Consider the following 26,198-nt stretch of genomic DNA (forward strand, 5'->3'; position numbering starts at 1 on the left):
AGCACAAAGTCACACAGTAATTCCAGACTGATCCTATGTTTGCAGTGATTCAAGACTATGTGCGTGTTGCATGACTGACTGCTGCTGGACTGGGGATGGACTAGAATAGATAAGAGCCCTATCTTTGTAAGGGCACTAATTTGCCTTTCCTCTCTCCAACCATTGATTTCTCATGCTTTCTATCATACTATCTTTCATGTCTCTAATTTTCTGTAATGATTTCCAAGCTTTGACAGCTCTAATTTTGTAAAATCCACTTGAAGTTGGTCATCAGGTTAAAAAAAAGTATTAGGAAGGAAACGCGAGGAGGGGAAAAGGGAATTCGGCACAGAGAAGTGGATGGACAGCGTTTAAGTAATTTTTATAGGCAAAAGCAGGCATTATTACTGAAGAATTAAAAAAAATATGTTTAGTATATATGTCTGGCAGTTTTTTTCTGTCATAGCAATGCTGAAAGCCTTATTCATGGCTGTAAATTATAAATGTTGACACTTAAAGTTTAGTTGCTTACCTGCTCCATGTTGGTGGAACAGTTCTTTGGAGGAGCAAAATGGCCTTTCTCAATGAACTGGTGATGTTGCAAATGTGGGCTTTGGTTGTTCAATAGTGATTATGTTTCCACTAAGACATTTAGATTTTTTTTTCCAGGTACTTAGGAACATTTTCAATATCTGTTACGATTTCTTATTATACTTGTGCATATACACAGAAGTCATTAGTGGAATTCATGAGAACTGCATGGCAAACATGGATGTCATGCATACCTATAAATTGTAAGACCTTTTAAATTTTTTTTAATGACTACTGATTTTAAGAAGAATTGCAGGATAAACTAGGAAATTGTGCTATCCATTTGGTCTCCCATTCAGTCAACAGCCCATTTAAGAGGGAATTTAATAATATTGCAGATCTCAGAATACAGTAAAAAAAAAGAAAAAACATTTGGTAGTGTTTTCTTCTTTCCCAGTTAAATTACCCTGATGTCCATTTCTATTTTTATAATCTTCAAATGGCTGGTTTAAAACATAACAGTTCAAAGGTTTCAGTAAGGACAAATGTAATTATATAATGATAGAAAATGACACCAAACTTTTCAGTGGCATACACCATTTGTATCTATTTTTGCTGGCCATTTGTGAACCACGACAATTACTGATGGTGCAGTAAAAAATGATGATAATCCTATAATTCTAGTCATCCTTCCCCTCATTGTTGATCAAGTAAGAACTCAGCACAAATAAGGAAAACCAGTATGCATTTATGACTTGGAGTTTCAGAACACCCACAAGAACATTATTCTTGATAGGGCTGTTAACAGTGGCAGACAATGGATCATAACCTGCTTAGCCTTCCTAACTGAGACAGCCACACATATTCACAGCCTGAGACTGGATCTGAGCCTGTAATGCCAAGTGCTGTAGTGTGCCAGCAGGCAGAGGCACCAAATGCAGGGAGTCAGGCAGGAGGGGTCTGTGATTGCCCGGGAATACTGTTCCTGTGGGCTCTGTCAACAGGAACCTCTCAGTATTGTTCTGCTGCTCTGCTTGTGTCCTTTCCAGGACTGCTGCCTTGGCTGGGTGCGTAGGGCAGAGACTAGTGAGGGAGAACCCTTGGCAGGGTGCTCCTCCTTGCAATGTTACAAATGTGGCAACTGCTGGGTTTCTTTTGAGCTACAAGAAATTTACATGGAGTGTTCATATGGGGTGTCATTCTCCTACAAATGCCAGCATGGTTTGGTGTGGTCCTGACAGCTGATTGATTGATTGATTGGATTCACTGCCTGGGTAAGCAAACATATGAGATATGACAGGCTGTATGGGCTTTAAAGACTTCTCCCATTTTGTTGCTTGCTGTAGGCTTAGAGTTAAATATAGTTAAAGATTTGGAATCAGCAAAGAGAGGGAACTAAAAGTTAAGAATAAGGAGTCAAATATCAGTGTAACAAGATTATTTCCAGAATATATAATTTTTTCCCTGTTCAGGAGAAGAAAAAGATGGTGTATTTATTCATATCAAACAAACAGGGACAGCAGTAAGATGACAACATTTGTATGTTGCAAAGGTGTTTAGGAATAGAAGTGACTGTGAGTCCCTGAAAGATGAGGTAAATAAAGTAAATCAGCAACAAGATTATGTCAAAAGTTATGTTTAGGTAGCTAAGACAAACAGGAGAAATAATCTAGGCTACCTAGTGCATCAGTAATTCTACTTTCATTTTAACTGATAAGGAATGCAATTGTGAGCATGGCTAAAATACAGTAGCTCAAAAAAGAATCCAGTACAAATAGAATGATAGGAGCAAATGTGCTTAAGCACTTGAAGGAATGTTCACAGGTGGAAACATTGGTCTACAGTTCTCTGGCCTCATTTCAGATGAGGGTTGCATAGGGCCAGAAGGCACTTCTACTACTGCCTTACACGTGCTAAAGTAAGCATATTTTAAACTAAAAAAATATTTTATATGCAACTCATGATTTGCCACATAGAATTATTTAAAATATCTGATTGTAAAAGCATAGCAAGATTCCAGAAAGGGAATAAACAGCAAACTTCACCCTGTAATCAGGACCTGAAATCAAGGACCGGCAATCAAGACTTTGTAGTCTTGAATGTTGCAACTCTGTAAGTGAACATAAACAAAGGTACACTAATATAAAGCTTACTCCTGTTATAATTTCTTAGACTATTTTTAGTCTCCCTATTTTTATTTTCTGTATTTCAGGTTTGGTGGAGCATATGTTTCAAGTGGTATATGTAGCATGACTTGTAGTACTCTGGAATCATTTGAGATTGTAATTTTAATAATTATTTGAATGAGTGAGTGATGAAAACACTTAGCATTTAAACTGATTTTCAGGTTTTTCACAGCTCACTGAGATAATTGGCTCAGTTTCAACCATTTACAGCTTTTCCAGGATCCTCCCAGCTGGAAGAAATGACAAGAGGCTTTGGTTCCCATTTTCAAAGTTTATTCATAAGCGTTAGGAGCATACATGTGGAAAAAAATGAACCCAGAGATGAAGGATTGATGACGTCAATTCTTTGAGCCAGTTCACTGAAAAGTGGTCAGCTCCGGAGCTGTTAAAACAGGCTCAGTTTATAAGCATAATGTTAAAATGAACAAAACATTGGAAAAAAAGTTTAACTCAAAGAAAAGGAAAGGTTTTAGAGATTGGGAGTAAGGGATAAATCTGTGTTTCTTTTAGAGTTGCTTCGTGAACTACAGGCTTTCTGGTGAGATATCGTCTCCTCCCATGACATCTGAGTGGAACTTGTCCCACTGAGATCTTCACCACTGCTACCAGTAGAGACAGCAGTGGACAAAATGTAAACAGTATTGAAAATCCTGTTTTTTAGAATCTGCACTTTCCTGTGTAGGATTTGATATCAGCAGTTTTTCGTGGATGGCAGCTCAGTGTTCTGGAAAGACCTGTGGTACATTTCCAAATCATTGTGTAGAAACAGTTTCCCACTGCTTGTGGTAATTGCGGAGCCCTGGGAAGCCAGCAAAAATCTGAAACAGCATGACTAGTTCAGCTTTGTGTGAATGTGACTATTTCTTCCAGGAGCTTAAAGGTTCTTTAGATGCCATTACTTCACTGCAAATCTGAGCTAGTAAACCCTGTCATGGCTGAGTTGGCACCATGTAAAGATAGCTTAGGTGTATCTGTCTTGGTGTTTCCTGACCTAAGCTTCTATAGTGGCTTATTAGCGTGTACAGAGTCAGTGAATGTTGATCAGTATTTAATGTATGTGCCTCACTGCTAGTCCTGCTGTATCCAAGCTGGCACTGGTGGTGCTAATGTGATGTCTCTGCCTTATGGTCTAGATTTAGCCAGGCTCTTCAGTTGAAACCGAGCTTTTGCCAATCAAATGCTGCATCTGGGCAAATAAGACCTACCAGAAGCAGTGTGAGATAGCCTGGGTTGAACCCAGTGAAGAGAACAGGCTGTGTCGATTGATGTGTTGTGCATGCTCAGTAATAACTGTCTGCAGGGATTTTTCCCTCCATTACTTGAGGTATTATTTTACTTCTGATAATGGGAAGTTGATTGCAAAAAGAAAACAATATGGTGGTAGTTGCTTTTTAAACAATGAGTAGGATTTATGCACTTTGCTTTTTTTGACCACTTCTGCTATTGGGTGTTTGTTGCTTTTTTTTTCTAGGTAGAGTTGAAAATCGCTCCTTAAAGTGTTTTTGAAACAGTCTGTTTTGTACTACCACTAGTTTTAAGGAGGCTTAAGAGTACTAGTACAAAAAGATACCTTAAGAAGTACTTATGATTTGGACAAAAAGGAACTGTCCTATTTTTAAGGATTATTGCAAGCACTTTTTATCATACTAGTTTTTTCTACTTTCATGAAGAATTTTCCCATAAACTGTCAAGAATTCACATTTAATGAATTGAAAATTGTAACCATATGGATGTAATTTACTTGATAATGAGATTTAGGGAAAAGTAGTTAAACAGTTACACTGTCATCTAAACAATATTTATTTATACTAAATATATTAGTAGTTTTATAAAATTATTTTTACTCATATTCTCATTTTACATTATTAAATTATACTGATTTATTTAAATATTTAATATTCTAATCGTGAAAGTCAATAGTTTAAAGATCCCTTTGCATGAACGGACATCTTTATATCCAATAAATAAATAGCTACAACTGAATTTTAGTATCAACATCTTTTCATTATCTCTGCTAACAGTATAAAATCATGCCTTTTATACCTCAGTATGATGTTTGTAGGGCCTCAGTTCAGAGCTCTGCATACAGAGCTGTGCTAATAAATGGTTATTGTGTAATTACTTACAGGAGACTCTTCTGTCTCAGGTGATTCATTCAGCAAGCAAACCAAAGGGGACAGATACACCAGACTAGGCCCAGATGCTAATTTTGCCTAAAAAATAAAAGAGATAATGTCTTTTTCTTCAAGTCCTTGCCTGTACTGGAGTTGTTTGTCTACACTACGTTCATGTGCTAACTGGCATTATTTTGCTATGATTACACCTTCAGTTTGAAATCTTATAGCTGCAAATGATTTAACACCATTCAATCTGGAGTTGCACTTGATTGTCACTGGGATTTCTGCAGTTTTATTAGCTCACTAATACATTTTGTGTTCTGCTTTCTCCTAATTTTTGTTGATCTTGGCTTGTGTCACTCCCTTGGTCCAGTACTGTTGGTGACCTTTAGCTGCTTTTACTTGAACTCAGAAGATGAACCCAAAATCCTCAGTAAGACAGCTGGCTTTGTGATCTGATCCTGGATCTCCTTCAGCTCCATACCTTGTCTAAGTGTTTCCCTTGTGCCTTCCTGTAATCTTCCGTGGAAGTCCTGTAGTGCATAGTTGTATGTCTGGATTCAGGGAAAGCCTCTGCTCAAGCCGTGTATACAATGACTAGCAGAATCATAGAATTATAGAACGGTTTGAGTTGGAAGGGACCTTAAAGATCATCTCATTCCAACCTCCCTGCCATGGCCAGGGACACCCTCCACTAGACTAGGCTGCTCAGAGCCCCATCCAGCCTGGACTTGAGCACTTCAGGGATGGGGCATCCACAACTTCCCTGGACAACCTGTTCCAGTGCCTCACCACCCTCACAGTAAAGAATTTCTTTCTATTACCCCATCTAAACCTACTTTCATTTTAAAGCCACTCCTTGGCCTATCACTACGTGCCCTTGTAAAAGGTCCCTCTCCAGCTCTCTTGTAGCCCTCTTTAGGTACTAGAAGGTTCTGTAAGGTTTCCCTCTCAGAACCTTCTGTTGTGCAGGCTGAACACCCCAGCTCTCTTAGCCTGTCTTCACAGGATAGGTGCTCCAGCCCTCTAATCAACTTGGTGGCCTTCCCCTGCACTCATTCCAGCAGATCTAACTCCTTGCTGTGTTGAGGACTCCAGAGCTGGATGCAGCACTGCAGGTGGGGTCTCACCAGAGCAGAGCAGAGGGGCAGAATCCCCTCCCTCACCCTGCTGCCCACGCTGCTCTGGATGCAGCCCAGGACACAACCGGCTCTCTGGGCTGGGAGTGAACACTGCCAGCTGTGGTGTGACATGGACATTACACAATATGTGTCTCAAGAAGTACAAAGTACCTTCTGTTTTTTCCTGCCCTTTTCTACTATGTGTTTTTGAGGTGGTTTCTTTTAACAGCGTTTAGGCGGCTATGTTGAACAGTGCAGAAAATACCTCAGTTTCTTTAAGGATGATTTCCGGTGTCTGGGACTGTATGAGACATGAGCAGAAGGAAGACAGGACACTGAGGCCCTGGGATCTGTGGGTTGGTCCTGGAGGATTATCTACCTATCAGCAGGTCTGTATGCATTTATCTGTGCAGCAATGGAGCAATGCAAAGAGGGGTGTTGTTCCAAGCCACAATCCTGTCATTACTGAATGATGCAAGCCTGTGATCATAGGTTCCTAATAATGGAGTGGTCTCTGGAGTTGTTTACATAAGAAATTCAGTGTTTATAGATAGAATATATCATTAGGAAAATGGAGTATAGTTTTTCATGTGATTCTTGGGGTTCTTGATCATGCTGGCAGATAATATGCAAAATGTGTTAGTATCTTGCATAGGCATACTTTATCATATTTAAAAGTGCATCTAGCTGAGGTTGATTGTAGACTTGATTAGTGTACACTGCAACCAAGGATTCATTTAAGATGTTAAAATGGGCCTATATAAGATGCTGTAAATTGTTTCAAGTGTTGTTAGCTAAGAAACTAAACACATTCTCTTTCTGAACTAAATAACATACAAGAAAACTAAGTTTAGAGATAAGAATTTTGTCTTTTTTGAGGTATTGAAAAAACTCGGACATCCTCTGAAGAAATCAGAAAAGCTGAAAATCAAGACCTCCTTATAAAGATTAGAGGAATGGTTCTTGACATCTGCTCTAAGTACAGCTGTTCTAACCTGTGATAGAACTAAAAATTTCAGAGAAGTCTAAAATGAGATATTACTCTTCAAATGTACTTAGCTTTTAGTTGTTGTTAAGTCTTCTCTTCCCCTCTCTTGGATGTGCTTGTCTTCTATATTTTTCCTTCCCATCCTGGAATTTTTTATGGTTTTATAGTGAAAGGAGGAACAACACAAACTTCTTACTGGAAATACACGTTGGGGAAAAAAATCCAAACAAAACATGAACTAATTTATCTCCAATAACAAGAGCCCAAAGAAAAAAAATCCATCAAGTGCTTAGTATTTGTAGCGTCAAGGAACTTAATTTTTTTACTGGTTACAAACAATTAGAAATATTGCTAATGCTGCATCTCCTATCTTATTGATATTTTTCTTCTGAAGTTTGCCTGATCACTACAGTGATCACAGTGACAGTGGGATGTAGTTGATACTCAAGCTTGTTAGAGATTAAATCCCAGTGCAGAATTTGTAGCCTAAGGCCTCACAAGTATTGTAAAATTTAAATGATAAATCATTTGAGAGAGGCATAACCCACTAGACTAATGGATACACAGAAAAAAATGACTCATTTAATTGCTGTTAGAAAATGGGAGAAACCCTGGGGGGATTTAGAAGTTCATAGCCTTCAGAGAAACTCTAACATAAATTTTACAACATTAGCTACTGTGGTACAGAAGGCTTCAGATCTTCAAAAACAATTTCTGTGTCATTTAATCTGTCCTTAAATCTGTTTGCTTTCCTTGCCCTCACTGTTCTTATAGAAGGATTATTTGTAAAGGCTCACCTCTCTTACTCTTCAAAAATTTCTGCTGTTTCTTACGATTTCCTCACAGTTATTTTTCTTCTGCAACACTATTCTTTATCTTTTCTCCCTCTGATATTTGTTTTGCTGTTGTATTTACATAAACACACCAGCACCTACCATCTAATGGTTGTTTTTTTTTTTGCTAAGCTGATCCAGAAAGTTCTTTTCACTTCCCCTGCAATGTCTTAGTTTTCTTTATCATTACAACAGCTCTCCTTTACATCTGGTTTACAAGTGACATTAGTGCTTCTCTGTTTTCTAGAAAAAGAAAAATTATATATTCAAATGTCTAACTTGTATTTCTGGTTTATGATCACCCTGTTTTTCAGTAGGTCACCTGAGCCTTTCACTTCTGTTGTTCCGGTAGCTTAGCTCCTTTTTTATAAGAGTACTTCTTTGTCAATCTGTGATGATACCATTCTGGCACTTCATAACACTTTTTCTGAAGGGAAAGGGGGAGAAGATTTGCTCTGCTCTGACATCCAGTAAAGCCTGGGGTGAAAAGCTTGCTATGGGATGTTCATAAAGGTGGATGTTAAATTATACTATCTTGAAAAAATATGCTTAGTCTTTCTCTGTGCTTTTGTCCCGGAACATTCATCAGATGTGCAGGACAGGTGTATGCAGGGAGTCAAAGTAATCACTGCAGTTTTGTGTTCAAAACCTATGAAGCTGATAGTTTGTTTGCTGTGTTAACCTTTACATTGTCAGAGAAAATAGGAACAAATACATTGCACTGGTGTTTTCTGATGTGGTAGAGAAGCAGAAGGCAGCTCTTGCTGGGTGGATGAGAAAGAGGCTACTTATGGGATATTGGTGAATCAAAATAACTGGAATAAAATAAGTGTGTTCTTGCTCTTGTCTGCTAAGAGCTTATACTCAGGAGTTAATTAGACTATATGAATTTAAACTACAATTAGTCTTGATACTATGACTAGCTCTGAGTACCCAATGAAAATTAATTATATTAATTAATTAAAGATACTGGTTTATTCTTGTATTTCAGATGGGTTTATCTCAATGGTGTGCTTTCTTTGATTGGAAGGCTTTATCTGATAGTTTGCAGAAGCAGCTTTTGGGTTTGTATGCGATTTTTAACATTGCATCTTACAATAAAAATTCCCACTGGTGGATACATTACATAAAGTCTTCTAAATTGTGGCACCTCAGCCTTTATATTTCCAATGACGTGCTTTTCAAGGATAAGAAGAAAATGAGCTCAAACAGTGATGTGATCAGGACCTTCTCAGCTACTATCACTTTTCCAGAGCTGTTGCTGTTCATGGTACTTTCTCTGGCAGTAGAAAATAAAGAATTATGTAAGTTGAAAGGATACAACACTGTCTTAGAAATGCCCTGCTTATTTTTGGAGTGCAATTTGTTGTTCTCATGGGTAAAGAAAAAAAAAATTGAATCTGGACTTATATGAAAAGCATTAGCCATCTCTGATACTGTGTGTCCTGTACATCTTATTTTCACCAGCACAATAATCTGTATTTGTTAAAATATAATCTATATAAAAAGAGACACTTTTTTCTTCACGTAGCTACTTTTGCTCTTTTAATACTCCTTTTAATTAAGGTGTTGTGTTGCCATTTTTTGCACAGCTCTCAGGCTAGACTATGTGAACCTGTGGAGTGGACGGCATGTTACCTGTTGCCTGACCCTGCTCACATCCAGGCAAATTTTTGAGTGCTTTTTATTTGTGTGCTGTAAATGCCACCATGCTCTAACTTAATTTTTAAAATTGTTAGTACTGTGGCATGTTTGGGCAGATATTCCACAATCTATTAAGTATGCTAAGGTGTTGCAACTATTTTTGTTGTTAAATGGTTGTGGGTTAAAACTAAAAGTGTTGCCGTTTTATGATTTCGTTCTCTTACGTCGATTTTTAGCAAATGAAGTTCAAAAGGGAAATCAAAAAGGGAAGGAAACTTGAAAGTTGATGTGCATTAATGTCTTGAAATTTTGAAAATGGTATTTAGATTATTTGCCATGGGAGAGCAATGTTTATATGACCAAAAGGCAGTGCCATCCTTCAGTCTGTCCATTTGTCTGTCAGGTTCCCCTTAAACCTGTTTAACCTGTGTATGAAAAATGTGATAACAGGGTAATAGAAAAGTAAACACAATGTAACAAGAAGAAAATTCTAAAATTATCTCAAAATTAAGTGTACATGAGCAGCCAGGCAAAGAGGAGACTCAGATTATTACCCCCACTGAGGAGAGCGCAGGTTGTTGTCGACTGGTGTTTTCACATGCATGGTTTTGTATTAGCTTTAGCTCTCTTTCTTGTATGGGTACTAAAGGGAATCTGGATTTATATGGTGATAGCAAATGGCATTTAGATCACAAGTTCTTAGGAAACCAGCCTGCCTTATGTCTGCTACTCACAGACAACATATTTTCTTGGCAGTTTGCATGCAGACTCGTAATTCTTTTTATTCTGCAAATACGTCAGAGATTTGTGTGCAGATATGCAAATAGTATAAGCGCTGCTCTTAAAATTAATTTGCTGTCTTCTTTGATAGATCTGGAGAAGGTGCTACAAAATTTCTGTAATGTGCCATCTGTTTTATGTATGTTTTCTGGTTGACATGTAATCACTTGAAAAATGTGACAGTAGCAGAGAAAAAAGGCAGCATTATTTATCTCTGGTATTACTGTCCATGGAAGCCATAAAATACCTTAAAATCATTTTAATATTAAGAGAATCAATCTTCTGGTGTTTTCTCCTTCCTTTGCTGTCTGTAAAGTATGCCTTATAGGACATGTATAGGACATGCATAGGACAGGAATTCTGTGTTTGCAGGAGAACAGGCTTTTAAAGAGAGATGTTTTGAGGTCTGAGAAAAAATTCTGTTACCTTCATATATCCTAAACCCTAAGACCCTAGGCTTCCCTAGCAAAGTTCATTATTTCTTGAAGTCCATAATATGTATAATACGTAAAGAAGGTGCTTTCTGCATTGTGTATAAGCTTGGGCCCATAAAAGCAAAATACTTGAATCCTGAAATGTTTGCATGCAGTACATGGAACAGAACCACCTGAATCTGGAATGAGACTTCTGAATAATGCTTGTTGCAAGCAAAACCGGACTGGAATACAACAGTGTGCTAGACCAGTACTTTTCAGAACATCCCAAGTGTACTAAATATTTTTTATATTTATTAGCTGCTGAATGAACCTGTTATAAAACCTACTTACATAAATGATCCTGTAAAAAGAGGGGTAAGGTAAAGTCTTGTCAAAAATACTGTGGGCAGATGAGGAGGTCCTTAGAAAAAGAACTGAACTTAGGAGATGTTATCTCTAAAAGACAAAAATGCGAGAAATTGATATCTTATACTTCAGTGCATACTGTTCAATGTTGTAGTAGTCCATTTATTTTCAAACTAATAGTGCATCAGTGACTGCCTTCATGAGTGTAGCATTTTTGTTGTCAAGATGATTTTTATAAACAGGTAGTCACAACTAATCTAAAAGCAGTTCTGAATTCTGGGAACCAAGAGGAAAATCTGGCAGGTAAAAGTAGTTTTCTGGAATCGCATATTTAGATATGGAGGAGGTAAACTTAACTGTAAATTTACTTTACTAAACTGTAGATATTTGTTCATTTTTTGAGGGCAGTTATTGCATTTTTTCTAAATCATAGAAGTATGAAAATGACTGTTATCAGCTGTAGATTTGGAAGTGATTTGATCTAAAGAGGGCTCTTCTTTACTGGGTATACTCTCTGTGTGGGGTAAGAGATTAAGTGACATTTTTAATGAGCTACATGGTTTTCAAATTGTCAGACATTTAAAAAATAAAATTTTAAAAAGGATACATTTCACAACAGATTATGACCTGCCTCTGCTTGAAGAAAATATTAGTTTGTCTTCATAGTTAAAGAACCTCTCATTTTGGGAATCAACAGGCTAATAATCTGTTTCTCTTCAGTATATGGTCTCATTTAAAACTCTGCTAAAGAAGGCAAAGGAAAAAAATCACATGAACAAATTTAGAAGTTCACAAATGCCGAGTGGGAAGGCTTCACAACTGTTGTAAATTGGATGTTTGCACATTAGAGTGTGAATGCTGATTTTAACCTTTCCATCGGGAATTTTGTATGCTGTGCAATTGACAGGTGACAACTATATTCCTTTATTAGCTTCCCATCTCTGTTACTTCCTAGTTACAAGACTAGACAGGGGTCAGAAACAGAACATCAGTAATAGAAACCAGGAGCTGGAAGTAGGATGAATGTTGGGAAAATTGGAGCTATTGCTAAATCCTGTTTGCTTTCATACATGTAACCGCTCACTTGGAAGTCAAACTGTTCAATGCATGTTTAGGGATTTTGCCTTACTGTGATGTTTTTCAGACTATGTGTTTTGTTCAGTCGATGCCTGTGATATTTGTGCCAATATTTGATGTGTTAACAACATTTCTGGCACCTTACAGATTGTCATTATATGTGCAATACTCCATGGAGCAAATGTACTTTAGGGAGCTATTTTTGTTGTCATTTGCCATGTCTCTAAGGAAGTACCTGTGGGGGGTGTAATGCAGATCAGAGGCTCAGCCACTTGATGTATATGTAGAAAGGAACAGCTAACAGTTCTCTATCTCTCCAGAAACCATCCACTCAACAATGATTAAAATACTAGCTTTTACAAAGTTTTGGAGGGTTAAAAAATAAAAAATTCATTTTGAAGCAAGGACAAAATCCTGTGTGGGGACTGTGTTCATATAGATGTTCTATGCAAAAGTATCCCTTGGTTGTGCTTCAAAAGTTAGGCATGGCCTAACTGTGTCTGTAGTACAATTTGTAGCTGTGATGCAAAGTTTTCTTCTATGTTTTCTTCTCTCAAACCTTAAAGCACCATTGATTGCCCTGATATTTCTGTCATCACAGAAACCATCACAGTTTCACTCTCCCGTTTAAAATAAATAGCTTGCATTTCGATCAGGGTATATGGGTTTTTTTAAATATGTGCAGTGTTAATTTAGAGTTTTCTAAGCTGTGAGAAATAGAGTACCTGCTCTGCTTGATTGCTTCCACCTTGCATTTATTGCTGAACATTTGTTTTATTTATTTATGGTGAGAATTTGCAAGGATGTGAAGAGCCATGACTGGTGCTTGTATGCAGATCAAGTGCTTCTTCAAGCCTATTCCAGTGAAACATTTCCTCTCACTGGAAACTCTCCTGTTGCTATGCATGCTAGTCATTTTATTGACAGTTATAGTCAAATGTTAGTATTAATTAAACTATTGGAATTCTTGACTGTTAAAACCAGATTTGGAGTTTTTAAAATTTATCTGAATCATCTGTGTTTTCTAAATCTGGCTAGTACCCTAAGAAGAGACTTGCTTACCAGTTTCCAGCCTTACATTGTTCTAACTCTCCTACAATCAAAGAAGAAAACCAGGGAGACCAGGTTGATACATTTTTCAAAGTTTGTAGATACTTGATGTTGAGTTAGTCTTTTTAGCAAATGCTTTTATTGCCGCGGTCTGCTAAGTAGAGGGAAGGTTTGCAGTTTTAAAATTCATTCATAAAAAGAGTATTATAATACTGGCTTTTTGTTGAGACAAGTAAAACAAAGACTGTCTCTGGCAAATCTAGGCATTCATTTTAAACATTTATTTGAAACACATTTTGTGTTTTAAACATCTTGAGTTACAGATAAATAATGGCCATTTTTACTGATAAGATAATTTTATGTTGTCATTTCCATTTCCCCTTAAAAAAGTTTTGAGATAATGACACTAGTTTCCTCAATTATCACTGTGATTGCTTTCCATGAGGAGATTGGAGGAGACACTAGAAGAAATGCAGCATGTTTTGATTAAATATTTAATGCTTAAAAAATGTTTGATTTGTCAGTAGTGAACAGTGTCGAGCATAATTTTTATTCATGATGTATTGTGTTAGCATGGAGATATGTTGATACATTGGTAGTGTAGGCTTTATGACAAGACTAGGTAAAATGTTCTGTTTGCTGTTTTGTTGCCAAACTTGACAAGAAGCAAATACAACTATCAAATATCAATGTAGGTGGGAATTTTTTCCTCCTGTAAAATCTAGCATGGAGATTGTTTGTGAGTCTGCTGATCTTGGAGTTACTCCTTTAACTCAAGAGTTAAGACATCCACTCAAGGGTCTTGGGTTCAGTGTAATAGATGGGGAGGGAAATGAAAAATTCCTGATGGCTCAAGCTGCTCAGTGAGAGCTTCCCTAGCAATGGGAGCAGTGCTTTTGAACTCTGTACAGGTAACTTTCAGTTTGTCATAGAGACAATTATTAAGTTGTCATGGGAGGAACAAGCTGAGAGTCTGGGCTTCGTTAGCACAAGTGGCTGTTGTTTAAACTGAAGATCTGAGACAAGTACCTCACAGACAAGAGACCCCTTATGAAAGACTGATGGCTTTCACGGTTTGTGTGCGGTGAGCAATTGGTACGTACTGTTTTCAGAGGCACTGAGTCAGAGAAGCTTAGGATATCAGTTGGTTATTTCACTGTTGAGGTGAATGTTTCCAACACTTGACAAATACCTCTCTTACAGTCGTAAACTGTCAGGCTTTGTCTGAGGGCCAGGGCCAGTACCTGTTCCATCAGCTATGCCAGCCTCTTCTGGGATGCTTTCTTCCAATACTTGTCCTTCCCACCAGACTTAACAGGTTTCACACTTGTGAGATGCATTGGCAATGAGAGGTACTAGTAGAAACATTTTGCAGTTTTGTAGTATGTTAGGTAGGTCTGTCGCTGTGTGTGTTGTAATCTGTGAAAACAATATATTTTGGGAATGATTTGCATTTTCTTGATGCTGGTGATGCACATGAATACTTAGATATGTAAATTAAAGAGAGTATTTTGCATTTAGAGAGAAAGAAGTAGGAACACTTGCTTTTGTAGATGATTTTATTCATGTCCCCTTTCACCAAATTTGAGGCTGTATTCTGTGTTGAAAGATGAGCAGTAATGCATTTCGTCATAAACTTTCTGTCTCACAGATTACCTTGCCCGTTAAGGCAAATTGATCCTTACACTGATTTTTCCATATTACAGCCTTTGTGTTCTTCAGAAAGTTTGCTGCAGTCAGAAATAACTAATTCCTTTAAACTGATACTGTGTTACTCTAAAAGTATTTGTGCCACTACTTTTTTCCACCTCTCAAATTGACTGTGGTATTAATTAAGAGAAATTAGATGGCTTACAGGATTGGGGTACATGTGCTGAGAGACTTAGCCAGGAGAACAAATTTGGAGTTTGAGGTTTAGGTCTCTTCTCTTTTTTTTTTTTTATTTTTAAGTAGTGAAGAAAATGAAAGCATGCTAATATTCTTTTAAACTTTTGTGACATTTACTCTAATTTCAGTTATTAAAGTAACTAGCTGCTTTACGTGCACTTTATAAGTTATTTATAAGTTGCTTGAATAAATTTTTGCTCTTAATTGCTTGTTTTGGTTATTGCTTGTATTGAACATTTTTGCTAACTCATGGATAACTATGAACTTAAATACATAGCAGCTCTCACTGTTTCTGATTAAGTAAAGTATATTGATCAGTGCATGATTAGAGACTCTCCTGTTAAGTGTATGGATAAGTGTATACCTGCGCATCCACTGTTGGTGTACGAGACTTCCTGTGCCCCCAGGAAGACAAGTAGTGAGGACACCACCTGAAATTTATGCAGTTTATTTCTGCATAAGCTGTGATACAGTGTTTATCACTTTCCACTGAGTTGACTGATCTTTGAATTAGGTGGAACCTCAATGAAAATCAGACTTTATATATGGATGTTCAAATTCTACCCAATGCCAAAAGTCATTTTTAGGTAATCAGAAGAACTGTGTTCTGTTCTTAAATTTCCACCTCTTTTTTTTCCTATTTTAGTTTGTTTGTTTTATTTTGTTTTGTTTTAATTTTATTTCTATTTTTTTTAGTGAGTGACAGTTGCTTCAGGAACCTTGCCGAGGATCGTAGTGGGATAAACCTTAAAGATCTGGTCCAAGACCCTTCTTTGTGAGTATCTGGCTCTTATTGCTAAGCAAAGAAAAGCTTCTTCTTGATATCCTTGTGAGTAGTTTTGTAATTATATAAAAAAGTAGTATGATGAAGTACACATAATGCTTTAGTGGTATATGCTTGCCAAGTTGTCTTTAATACCGGCGGGTATTATTGAAACCACCTTGTTTTTAATGTAATTCTGTTCAGGCAGTAACATCCAGAGAGCACCTACAGTAGAGGGTGCAAGAGTCATCAGAGGTAACAGACTGTACATGCTGGTATTTCTATAAAGAATTTGTATGCACATTGTTGCCCCTCTTTTTTTAAGGATGAACTGCATATAAATTAGAATATTACTGGATATTACAATATTACTGGATAATATAATGATGTTATTGTCAGTTATCTTAACATCTAGAATTTGTCTTTTTTGTAGCTCATTTCATACAGCTGATATTTGTTTCTTCCTCTACTACCTGTTTCAATTTAAGTATATAAGCACATGATCTAAATTTTGCTTCATCACAAGATTACTGGTCTTTATCTCAGTGTTGTATCTTTCTGTAAAATAAAATTCAATCACATGAGCTCTGAGCCAGACTTAAAATTGTATCAGACCTTCTTTGTGGTTCAGTTTTTTGTTTGTGGTTTTTTTTGTTTGTGGGGTTTTTTTCTCATCTGTTAACTTTAGTACTAGCTGAAAATGTTCTTGCTAGTGTGTGTGTACCACTTGTTATGAGGGAATGGAAAAAGAGAAAAAAATTCACATCTTTTATACATGAATGACAGCGCATTCCACAGTGGATTCTAACGTGATGGTCCTTGATACTGAAAGAGCAGGTTTTTCAGTACTCATTGAGAAGTAGTGAAAAATAAGGTGTATTTGACACCTTATTTCAGTTACAGGGATTTATAGTAAATAAATAGATGCAGAATTTATTTTGTCATGGTGCTACAGGTAAATGACATATATGCACATATACATGCATTTTTGGGCAATTTTGACAATTGTAAATTGGTGATTATACATCTGAAATGATAGAGGTACAGGGGGAAAGTATAATTGTTGCTTGAAATGCAAAGAGTGAATGCTATAGGTAAATTTTTAATAATTACTATTTAATTGTTGAAGTCAAGGCTATTTTAAAGGTCTTAATTTTCAACAAAATTTTGTCTGTCGAGTGGTATTTTTTCGAGTATTTTTGACTGGTTGCTTGCTTTTCTTGATTCGTTTTGTTTGTTTGCTTTATAATTATATGTGGGTTTTGAAGCTGCAGGTATGCTTACATGCTACACATAGTTTTGGGCTTGCACCTCTAGAGTTTACTTTCAAAAGGTTGAATTTGTTGTAGAATGACTATTTTCTGTGGTTTTTACCAGAAGTGATGGAATCTTTTCATTTTCTTCCTTGAGTGTAACTGACGTGAAGAATATTGTAATAAGTCATTCTAATGTTCAAAAGAAATTAAATGGATTTCTGTTTCTTATAGCATAAGAAGCATAAGTGACTGCAATGTAGCAGTTTTTGTCACTTTGAAAGACTGAATAAAGCTTCAATACATGTTAGGTTTCAAGGACTGCTTATGATACTTTGTTATATGACAGACTGTAGTGCAAGAAAGTCTCCTTCTTCCTGCCAAATGATAGGAACATATAGACTTGGGTTTGTCTTTCCAAATCGACATTCCTGCCGTTTTATGACTGAGCACCTATTAAGAGTTCTTGCAAAATATGTAGTAGTGCGAGTGAATCTCCAAAATGAAGAAACCATCTAAGGCGATATTGCTCAACCCAACCTTTTGTAGGTGACTCTTAAGGTCCCGTGGGATCTGAATTCTTTGTTATGTGGAAGACAGCATGGGGATGAAGCATGAGAGTGCCAGACAAAGAGATGTTTTAATCTTTTTTTTAAATAAAGAATAAAGTTTAATTAAAATCTTTCACCTACTTGGCTATGATTGACACCTGTAATAATACCTGGAATCATACAATAGCATTTGATTAATCCTCTTACCAGTTTAATATTTACACTTTAGGATTTCCTTGGTGCTCATTTGTGCTGACTGTAGATGACTGTAGATGAGCCTCTTTTCTTTGTAATCTCAGATACAAACATTAGATTTACATAAAAAATTCTCATGCTTTCTCTGCAAATGCCTCTGTCCCTCTTTGTTTGACACTCTTGGCTCTGTAACAAAACTTCTCTTTTGTTATTTCAGAAGGCTGCTTTTTTTTGACAGCTAGCTGAAATGAAACTCTATAAAATAGACAGCATTGTAGGGTTTTTCATTAATGTTCGATTTATGTCTAGTATACCTAATTGTCAGAGTAGTCTTTTTCCTCAATTGATTTCCCAGCCAGAGCAGGACTGTAAACTTAATCTGCTTTCAGTTCTCTCAGCAATGCTAATAAAACCTCTGCTGCTCAAATCAGTAGTTCGATCACCTATACTTGTATGGGATTTACTCACAATTTACTCTGTGTCAATAAAAATGAAAATTCTGCTAAAGGAAAAAAACCCCAAACACCAAGCATATCAAGTAAACCTGAAATGAGGAGTTACAGATTGTGGGAGAAGGAAGCATGTAACAACTTTAAAATTAATTTTATTTTGTGGTTAATTACAGAAAAATTTAATTTCTGCAGAAAGTTGATGATAGCTCAACTGTAAAGGTGGTTTGACAGTTAAGTGCTTGTAGTGGTTTGGTCTAAAATACTCATTACTGTTTATCTTCTGTGAGATAAGAATTAGGAGAAATGCAAAGCAGGCACCAAACTTGAAAGAATATAAAGAAGTTTATTAACAGACCTAAAAGAAGGAAAAAAAAAAATTATACCACCTTCAGAACTCTCCTCCTCCCCCCACCTTCCTCCCTTCTCCCACTGACAATGTAAAAAGACAACCCTTGAGATGTTCAGTCTGTTTACCACTTCCATAATAACCTTGTTCAGTCCATTTAGAAAGAGAAGTCTCTTCTTGCTCGTGCTATGAAAACATTATCACAACGAGACAGCCGCCCACTTCCAAATATTGTTCAGTCCATTTAGGAAGAGGAGTCTCTCTGCTCGCGTGTGAGTCCCTTCCCCCGACTTGCAGCTTTTCCCGCAACTGCTTTCGAGGGTCCACTCTTGAAGTTTTTTGGGGTACAGTTTTAAGGTTGAACCGTTCAGAAACAAAAACAGAGGCCCTTCTCCTTCCCTGGGAGCAAAGGGTCTTCCTCATCTTCATCGTTAGGACTGTCTCTGGGAGCATTTCTAGGGATTGAGGTTTTCTCCTTTCCCATTTGGAGCAAAAGTCCTCATCTGGTCCATCTCTCCCTGTCCAAACTTCTCATGAAATTACAGCTGCGTCAGCATCTGCCTATCTCAGCGCAGGTGCTTTTGCTTACGAGTTGAACACTCCACCCCCCATATCTTCATGAAATGACAGCGGGATACTCTGATATATCATAGCTTCACAACAGAATTTCAGCTTTAAGCATCTCCTCTCTCTCTTCCCTCAGGTTTTCAGCTCTTCACAGCAATAAAAGGGTTAATCTCACCTCGGCCTTGCAGCTTTGCAGCTGGAATGTTGAATGTTTCTTATCGCAGTGGAGAGGGGGGAGAGCCGAGCCGCTCCGGCTGCCCACGGCAAGGCAGTGGGGGGGGTTCCACGGCTGGAACAGGTCCATGGCTCCAGGATGGCCATGGCCCGCTGGCCCCCACACGGGGCCCGCAGCCACCTGTGCCAGCGCCGGAAACGAGAGAGAGCTTGGAGGGGGAGTTTGCCTATTCTTAAATGTGGATCACAGAGGTGATCACAACTTTAAGTGGCTTAAAGAATTGTCCATATTCAAACTGGCCAGCTGATAGGTTCTGTCAGGTCCCAGAGGAAACTGTAAGCACCCCTCAGCAAGGACATCCCTTCCGGGACTGTGCTTGCTAACCTATGACAGTGCTGGTTTTATGCATTGCAGATAATCAATAATTGGGTTGAAAAGGTCCTTTAAAGGTCACCTAGTCCAAACCTCCTGCGGTGAACAGGGATGTCTTCAACTAGATTGGGTTCCCTGGAGTTCAAGGTTATGTCTGCTATATACAGTGTCCAGTTTTGGACACAAAACTTAGAGATCCAGAGGTGCATAGAAGAACAGAAAGAAGGCAGTTAGAAAATGTGATGCATGGCTGGTTAATTAATTGAGAAAACAATGTCAGAAGAGAGCAAGTGTGAGTTGTCTACAGTATATAAAAGATTATTAAAGGGTTTGTCCTGTTTGGCTGGTGAGAAAGAATTAGTTCAATTTATAGCAGACAAGATTGATTGGATAGTTTGAAAAAATTCTAAATGTCAGCGTGGTGAAGAAACTGGAATCTGTATCTAAGAATGTCAGGGAGAGTTCTGCATATTATAGTCTACATATTTGATCCTGTGTACGTGTAGAGAGCTGGAAGGGCAAACTTTTTTTTATTTCCTCCCTTTTTACTTTTTCCTTTTCTTCTATGAAAATGTATGCATTCTGGTTTGTCTTCTGTGTAATTAATATGACAAAAAAACAGATGGAACTTGCTTTGATTCCTATAAAGGTAACTTAATGTGGCTATGAATATTCAAATCCCATGATTTGGTTTAGATGATGCCCTGGCTACCATTCCAGTAATTCATAAAAGATATTTAAAATGTTGCATTCTACAGAGGAGATTATTTTCCATGAGAAGACTAGGTATTTTTCCATTAATTGTCCTAGAACGGCAGAGCTGCAGAGAGCAGGTGCAATTGGAGGAACTAGGCTGGTGGTTCTTAGATGATGGTTCAGACTTTATTCAGCTGAAGTAAAATGCTGTAGAACAGCTTAAGATGCAAGAGAAGTCCGGCTTTTGTGGGGAGATCTTTGAGGCGCTCTAGCAAGGCAAAAGGCTGGTGCTCATGCAAAGTTAAATATATTGATCAGTGCATTTGACTCCTTGCTCATGAGCAGACTGTATGGTCTGCTCCCCTTTGTCTTCCTGTCCTTTTCCATCCTCAATAGCCAATCTGTGCTCAGGAGAGAAATGGGTTAGATACCATTCAATATGTCTATCACCTGAAACTTCTCCTAGGATTTTTACTACTGCTTTTCTTTTCTCACTGGAAGTTACTTTAATATGCCTGAAGAGTGGACCATCAGATCATTCGAATGTTAGGTATACATCCACCTACTTCAAGCAGAAGTTCTGCATGTAGACATTGCCAAGTTGTAGTTCTTAGCATCACTTTATAAGATGATCCTTTCAGTTCTAGCCTGTATATAGACATAAATTTCATAAAATACTTGTCTAAGCAGAAAGGAGGATGCTTTTAATCTTTCTCTGCAATTCAGTAGCTGCAGCTTCAGATAGTCACTTTTTGTTTTGGAAACATCTTCAGAGCTTCTTTGAGATGAACCATATCCAAGAGATTCTGAATAACTTCTTTCTGGGCAAAGTCACATCACATCTAAACTGTATTTCATGTCTCCTTCAGACTGATTATGAGAGTAGATAAATCTAAAATGTAAGAACAGGTAGCTTTTGACAGGAAATTAGAACTTGTTTAATAAGTATGCACTACAGAGAAGAAAAGGTTAGAAGAAAACGTTATTTACCCTCCATGTAATTGTATTAGAAAGACAACCAAAATGGTAATAGGTCTATGTTAGAAATTTGTGGATTAAGTCTGAGTTCCATTTTTTCCATGACAGGAGATAGAAATCTGACAGAAGTCATCTTTATCACTTACTGTATTTTACAGCCCTAGAATGAGGAGCTAGGTAATTCTTCTGGGAAGCAGTTGTGAGATCCTTAGAATTTGTCACTTAAGGACTGAACATGATAAAGGAACTCTTGAGGAGCTGTAATTTTTTATATCTTACTGAGTACGTAAGATATACTGTAGGATGAAACAAATACCTGGATGGTTAAGGGAACAGCAGTGGATATTGTCTGCCTTGACTTCAGCAAGGCTTTTGACACTCTCTCACATCGTTCTTGTAGGCAAAGTCAGGAAACATGGGCTGGATGAGTGGATAGTGAGGTGTTTTGAGAACTAGATGAACAGCAGATCTCAGAGGGTTATAAGCAGTGGCACAGGGCCTGGTTGAAGGCCATCGCTGGTGGTCTTCTAAGGTTCAATGCTGGGCCTAGAATTCTTTACCTTTATTCATTTATTTCTTGGATGAAGGGGTGATGCCTCCTTGGCAAGTTCTCAAGCAAGATGACACAAAGCTGAGAGGAGTGGCTGATACCCCAGAGGGATGTGCAGCCCTTCAGAAGGGCCTCGACAGGCTGGGGAGAAGAACTGTCTGAAATTCAACAAAAGCAATGCAGGGTCCTGCACCTGGGGAGGAATAACCCCAGGCACCACCACAGACTGGGGGCTGACCTGCTGGGAAGCAGCTCTGTGGAGAAGGGCCTGAGGCTGCTGGTGGACAACAAACTGTCCATGAGCCAGCAGTGTCCTTGTGGCCAAGAAGAGCAATGGGATCCTGAGCTGCATTAGGAAGGGCATGGCCAGCAGGTTAAGGGAGGTGATCCTGTCCCTCTACTCAGCCCTGGTGAGGCCTGACCTGGAGTGCTGTGTCCAGTTCTGGATGCAATCCCATGCAGTGTGCTCTTAGGATGACCCACTGTGGTCCCTTCCAGCCTTGCCCATGCTGTGGTTCTGTGATTGAAGACTTGATAGATGCACTATTAAGTCTGTGGATGTAAAACTTCAGTTTCCATCGTCACATGGAGGAACCTCTCTAGAGGTTTTTGAGGAAAACTGGAAGTATTGTAATTTATACTTTCTGGGTTTTGCTCATCATTTGAATATCAGTGGCATATTCTGTCTTGCTAAAGGTTACAAGTTCAATGTTGTGAGGATACCAGTTCTCACCCTCTCCCCTTTGTGCAGCCTTCCTGGTTTTTCAATGCCTGTTACAATGTATGGATGTCATGCCTGTTTCTTTTATTTAACTGCTGGTCTCAGTAATGCTGTGTAGAGAGGAAACATTTATTTGGTAATTTTATCCACAGTTACCTTGTTGTGCAGCGGCATTCTAGTAGGAGTTCATGCTCAGTTGTTTGTCCATTATTTGACTGTATTAGCATGTTTTCCCTAATAGGCTTGCAAAAATACTTCTCTGCTTCTCACATCTCCTGAGCTCATCTATAAGCATCGAGTGATTTTATCAGGTGATCTTTATTAGGACAAGTGGAGAGCTGTCTGTGGTAGCGCAGACTACTCTATTATGCAGAGGAGCAATGCTGAGCATTACAGAAGTGATGCCTATTTTAAGTATTGAATCTAATGAAAAAGTTATATTTGACAAACTTCCAAAGATCTGAGACCTGCCTGAAGGGATTCATGAGGGTGAGTCTAATCTAATAAGCATTTCTTAAAGTTGATATACATAGAATTGGTTTCATGCTATCCTTATGGTTTCTTATTGAGCTGGGAGATTGAGACAAGCCTTTATCTGCGTCAACTGCAAGCACAGTTTTCAGGTGCCTTAAAAATTGTATTTGCCCTTCCTTCAAGATAATTAAAACATGCTTAAGACCTTAAGTGGCCAGGGTTTATTCTCCAGCCAGTTTCCCCACTTGGCTTCTCTGTAGTCCAAACAGCCTTCATCAAAGGTATCACAGAGGATGTTCTGTAGTTCATTCGCCAAATCATTTTTACCTCCAGTCATATGGACAAGTCCCTAAATGTCTTCTCCGTTACTTGCACTTCGAGAAAAAAATTTTCTCAACCTATGAGATTCCTTGGCAGTTTCTAGCAAAAATGGCTAGTATTGCATGTGTCCTTTGGCTGTTGAAGCTTAATGACTCATAAACCTATAGGAACAACTTCATCTGTCTGAAGCAAACCCATAGCAGCAGACTGCAAAGCAGAACATAAGAAAATGTCTTTTTTAAGCACTTAGTAACTTTCAGCTCTAATAATTTTTACATCTTGGCCCAAAGCAGTCTCCTGTAACCTCTTTAAAGCTCCATGACGGCTTTATCTACCAATAGTAGTTTCATTCAGGACAAACATGTCTTCTCTTACCACACAGTTACCAAATTCTTAGAAGGGAATTTCTTCTTTTTGCTCTTGCAATGCCCTGTGGTAGCCTGCAATTAAGAAGTTTATTAGCTAATCAAGTTGCAAAAGTTGTTCTAGATCTAGAGGCTGTGCAGACCCAGTGCTGTGTCTGGGCTGAAAAGTATTGTTGAGGGGAAAGGGTTGTTTGTTTGCATGGCAGCTGCAGCTTGGGTGTTCCATCTCTCTTTTCAGTTCTAGTTTCAGAATTAATTCTTGAACTTCTTTGTGGTGCAGGGATGCACTGCTTGAAGCTTGTTAGCCAGGAACCTCTATATAAACAAGTTTAGGGATTTTCTCTACTTACGGGATCAGTAACATGGAAATGTGATGTTTGTTGAAATAAGAAACTTCATCATTGGTTATGGCTATTTTTTTCTAGATCCTTCGTTTTCAGAGTTAAAGTTTGTTGTTATTATTATTAAATGTGCTTAAACTTTCATTTAGGAAAATAAATGAAAATGTTACAAATTTTTTTTTTTAAGTTCAAGAGAAAAACTATGCCTTTTATGCTGTGTTTCATTATGTTTGCTCTCTGGTGTCTGAAAAGAAATACATAGGACACAGGTTCAGAAATCTCGATTAAGTTTCAATCTAGACAGTATCACAACTGATTAAAAGTTGTTCCTACGTTTGTTTTAAACCTTCATTTTAAAAGTGACCACTCTGCTTCTGACTTCAAATTCATGCCAATTTTTTGTTTTTCCAGTTGCAATTTTTAAATCCTGCTGTCTTAATAACTTCTGTTCTCCAATAGTACAAGAAAGAGCCTTAATACTTCCCATAAGCAGGCAGATAGTTTGCCAGTTTCTGGGAAGCCAAGCCTCAGCACGCAGGAGAATTGCCTGGGAAGACAAATACTGCAATGTCTAATGTTACCCCTCTTCCGCCTCCTTTCCTTGAGCATTTATTACTGAGCACAATGTTATGGTATGGAATATCCCTTTGGTCAACTGCACTGGCTGTGCTCCCTCCCAACTCTTTCCTATCCCTAGCTTTGCTTGCTGGGGTGGCAGAGCAGGGAATGAAAAGGCCTTGATGTTGTACAAGCACTGTTCAACCATAGTGAAAACATTGGTGTATTATCAACACTGTTCAATCACAAATCCAAAACACAGCAACTGTGTTGCAGCCAGCTGCTGTGTAGAAAGCCAACTCCATCCCAATCAGACTTAGTTCGCATAGGAGTAATACTACAATTGTAGCTTTTTTCCTTTTGCATTGGGAAGGAATATAGACAAGCTCCCTGTGTGTTTGGGTATATTCAGGACCAGACCAGAATGACTTTTACAGAAGAAACAGGAAAACTAAGTATGTACCAAGTACTGTCACAGTCTCAGAATTAAGTACCAGAAGACTTCTTTCAGTATCATTTGCACTAATAATTAATAAGAATAGATTAGAGTAGAATGTAAAATGTTCATTTGATTGAATATATTTTACAGCCCATCATTTACTTTGGAATTTAATGGCATAGCAACCCAGCTTCCTGGTCAATATTCTATTTTTTAAAATCACAGTCCAAAATATTTTTAATAGCTTAATGTATAATGATAGGTATTTCCTTGAGAGATTATGCTGTACACCTCTCTGGCTTTGCATTTTGTCTTCTTATCCAACCCAAATCCACCACAGCTTCTAGTTACATTCTTGGTGACCTAATCTTGCCTTACTTGATGTTCTAACTTCAGGCTTCTTTTGGAGGGGTCTTTTCATGGCATTTTCTATTTTCGTCAGCTTTCCATTCTCTGAGGATCTGTGACTCTCAAAACTCAAACAGCTTCTTCTAACCTATTTTGCCACCTCCAGGCTTCATCCAAATCTCAGCTAACCTGACTCTCTTCACCTGACTTCATTCTTTCAAACTTTAGTCTTTGTTTCTCTTCATATTCTAATCTTTTCTGGATAATTAAAGGGGATTGTCTTCTCATAGTGTCTACACTATGAACAACTTTTTTTTTTTTGTATCTACAGGTAAGAAATGGTCTAGTGCTGATCTTAGCTTAAACTGCATTTGTTAAGATAACGCTCTGAAAAGATTCTCTTAATATTCAGTAATATATTTAGTGTGTTTCTGTATACTCAGAAAAGAAAATAAGAAATAAGGACTTACTAAATAATCAAGAACCAAACAGAAGACCTATTTATATGACTATAAACTTCGGATGTGCTTAAATCTTGACTACTTTATTAACTTCTAATAGGGGTATGGTATGGATGATAAGATTAAGCAGAGTTTTGGAACAGCTTCCACAGAAAGAAATAAAATAGACTAGAATTTTTCACTTTAACCAAGAAACAACATATGGTGGAGGTATACAGAATAAATAGCATTTTAAAAAAAGTCAGAGGCAATTATTCACAGTTTTTCACAGATCAGAAATTGTGACAGGAAAAAAAT

At 37.8% G+C, this 26,198-nt stretch overlaps 1 protein-coding gene across 22 annotated transcripts in view; it reads left to right on the forward strand.

The window, feature by feature from the left end:
• GPHN (gephyrin) overlaps positions 1-26,198 on the forward strand; it is a 289,830-nt gene that overhangs the window by 69,842 nt on the left and 193,790 nt on the right. For all 22 annotated transcript variants that reach the window (XM_032111557.1, XM_032111560.1, XM_032111562.1 and 19 more), the window contains one exon: positions 15,672-15,750. In XM_032111557.1, the coding sequence (XP_031967448.1) occupies positions 15,672-15,750 (79 nt within the window). The remainder of the gene's footprint in view (positions 1-15,671; positions 15,751-26,198) is intronic.

The sequence above is a fragment of the Corvus moneduloides genome, chromosome 6 (genome assembly GCF_009650955.1).
Source record: "Corvus moneduloides isolate bCorMon1 chromosome 6, bCorMon1.pri, whole genome shotgun sequence".
NCBI classification, from domain to species: domain Eukaryota; kingdom Metazoa; phylum Chordata; class Aves; order Passeriformes; family Corvidae; genus Corvus; species Corvus moneduloides.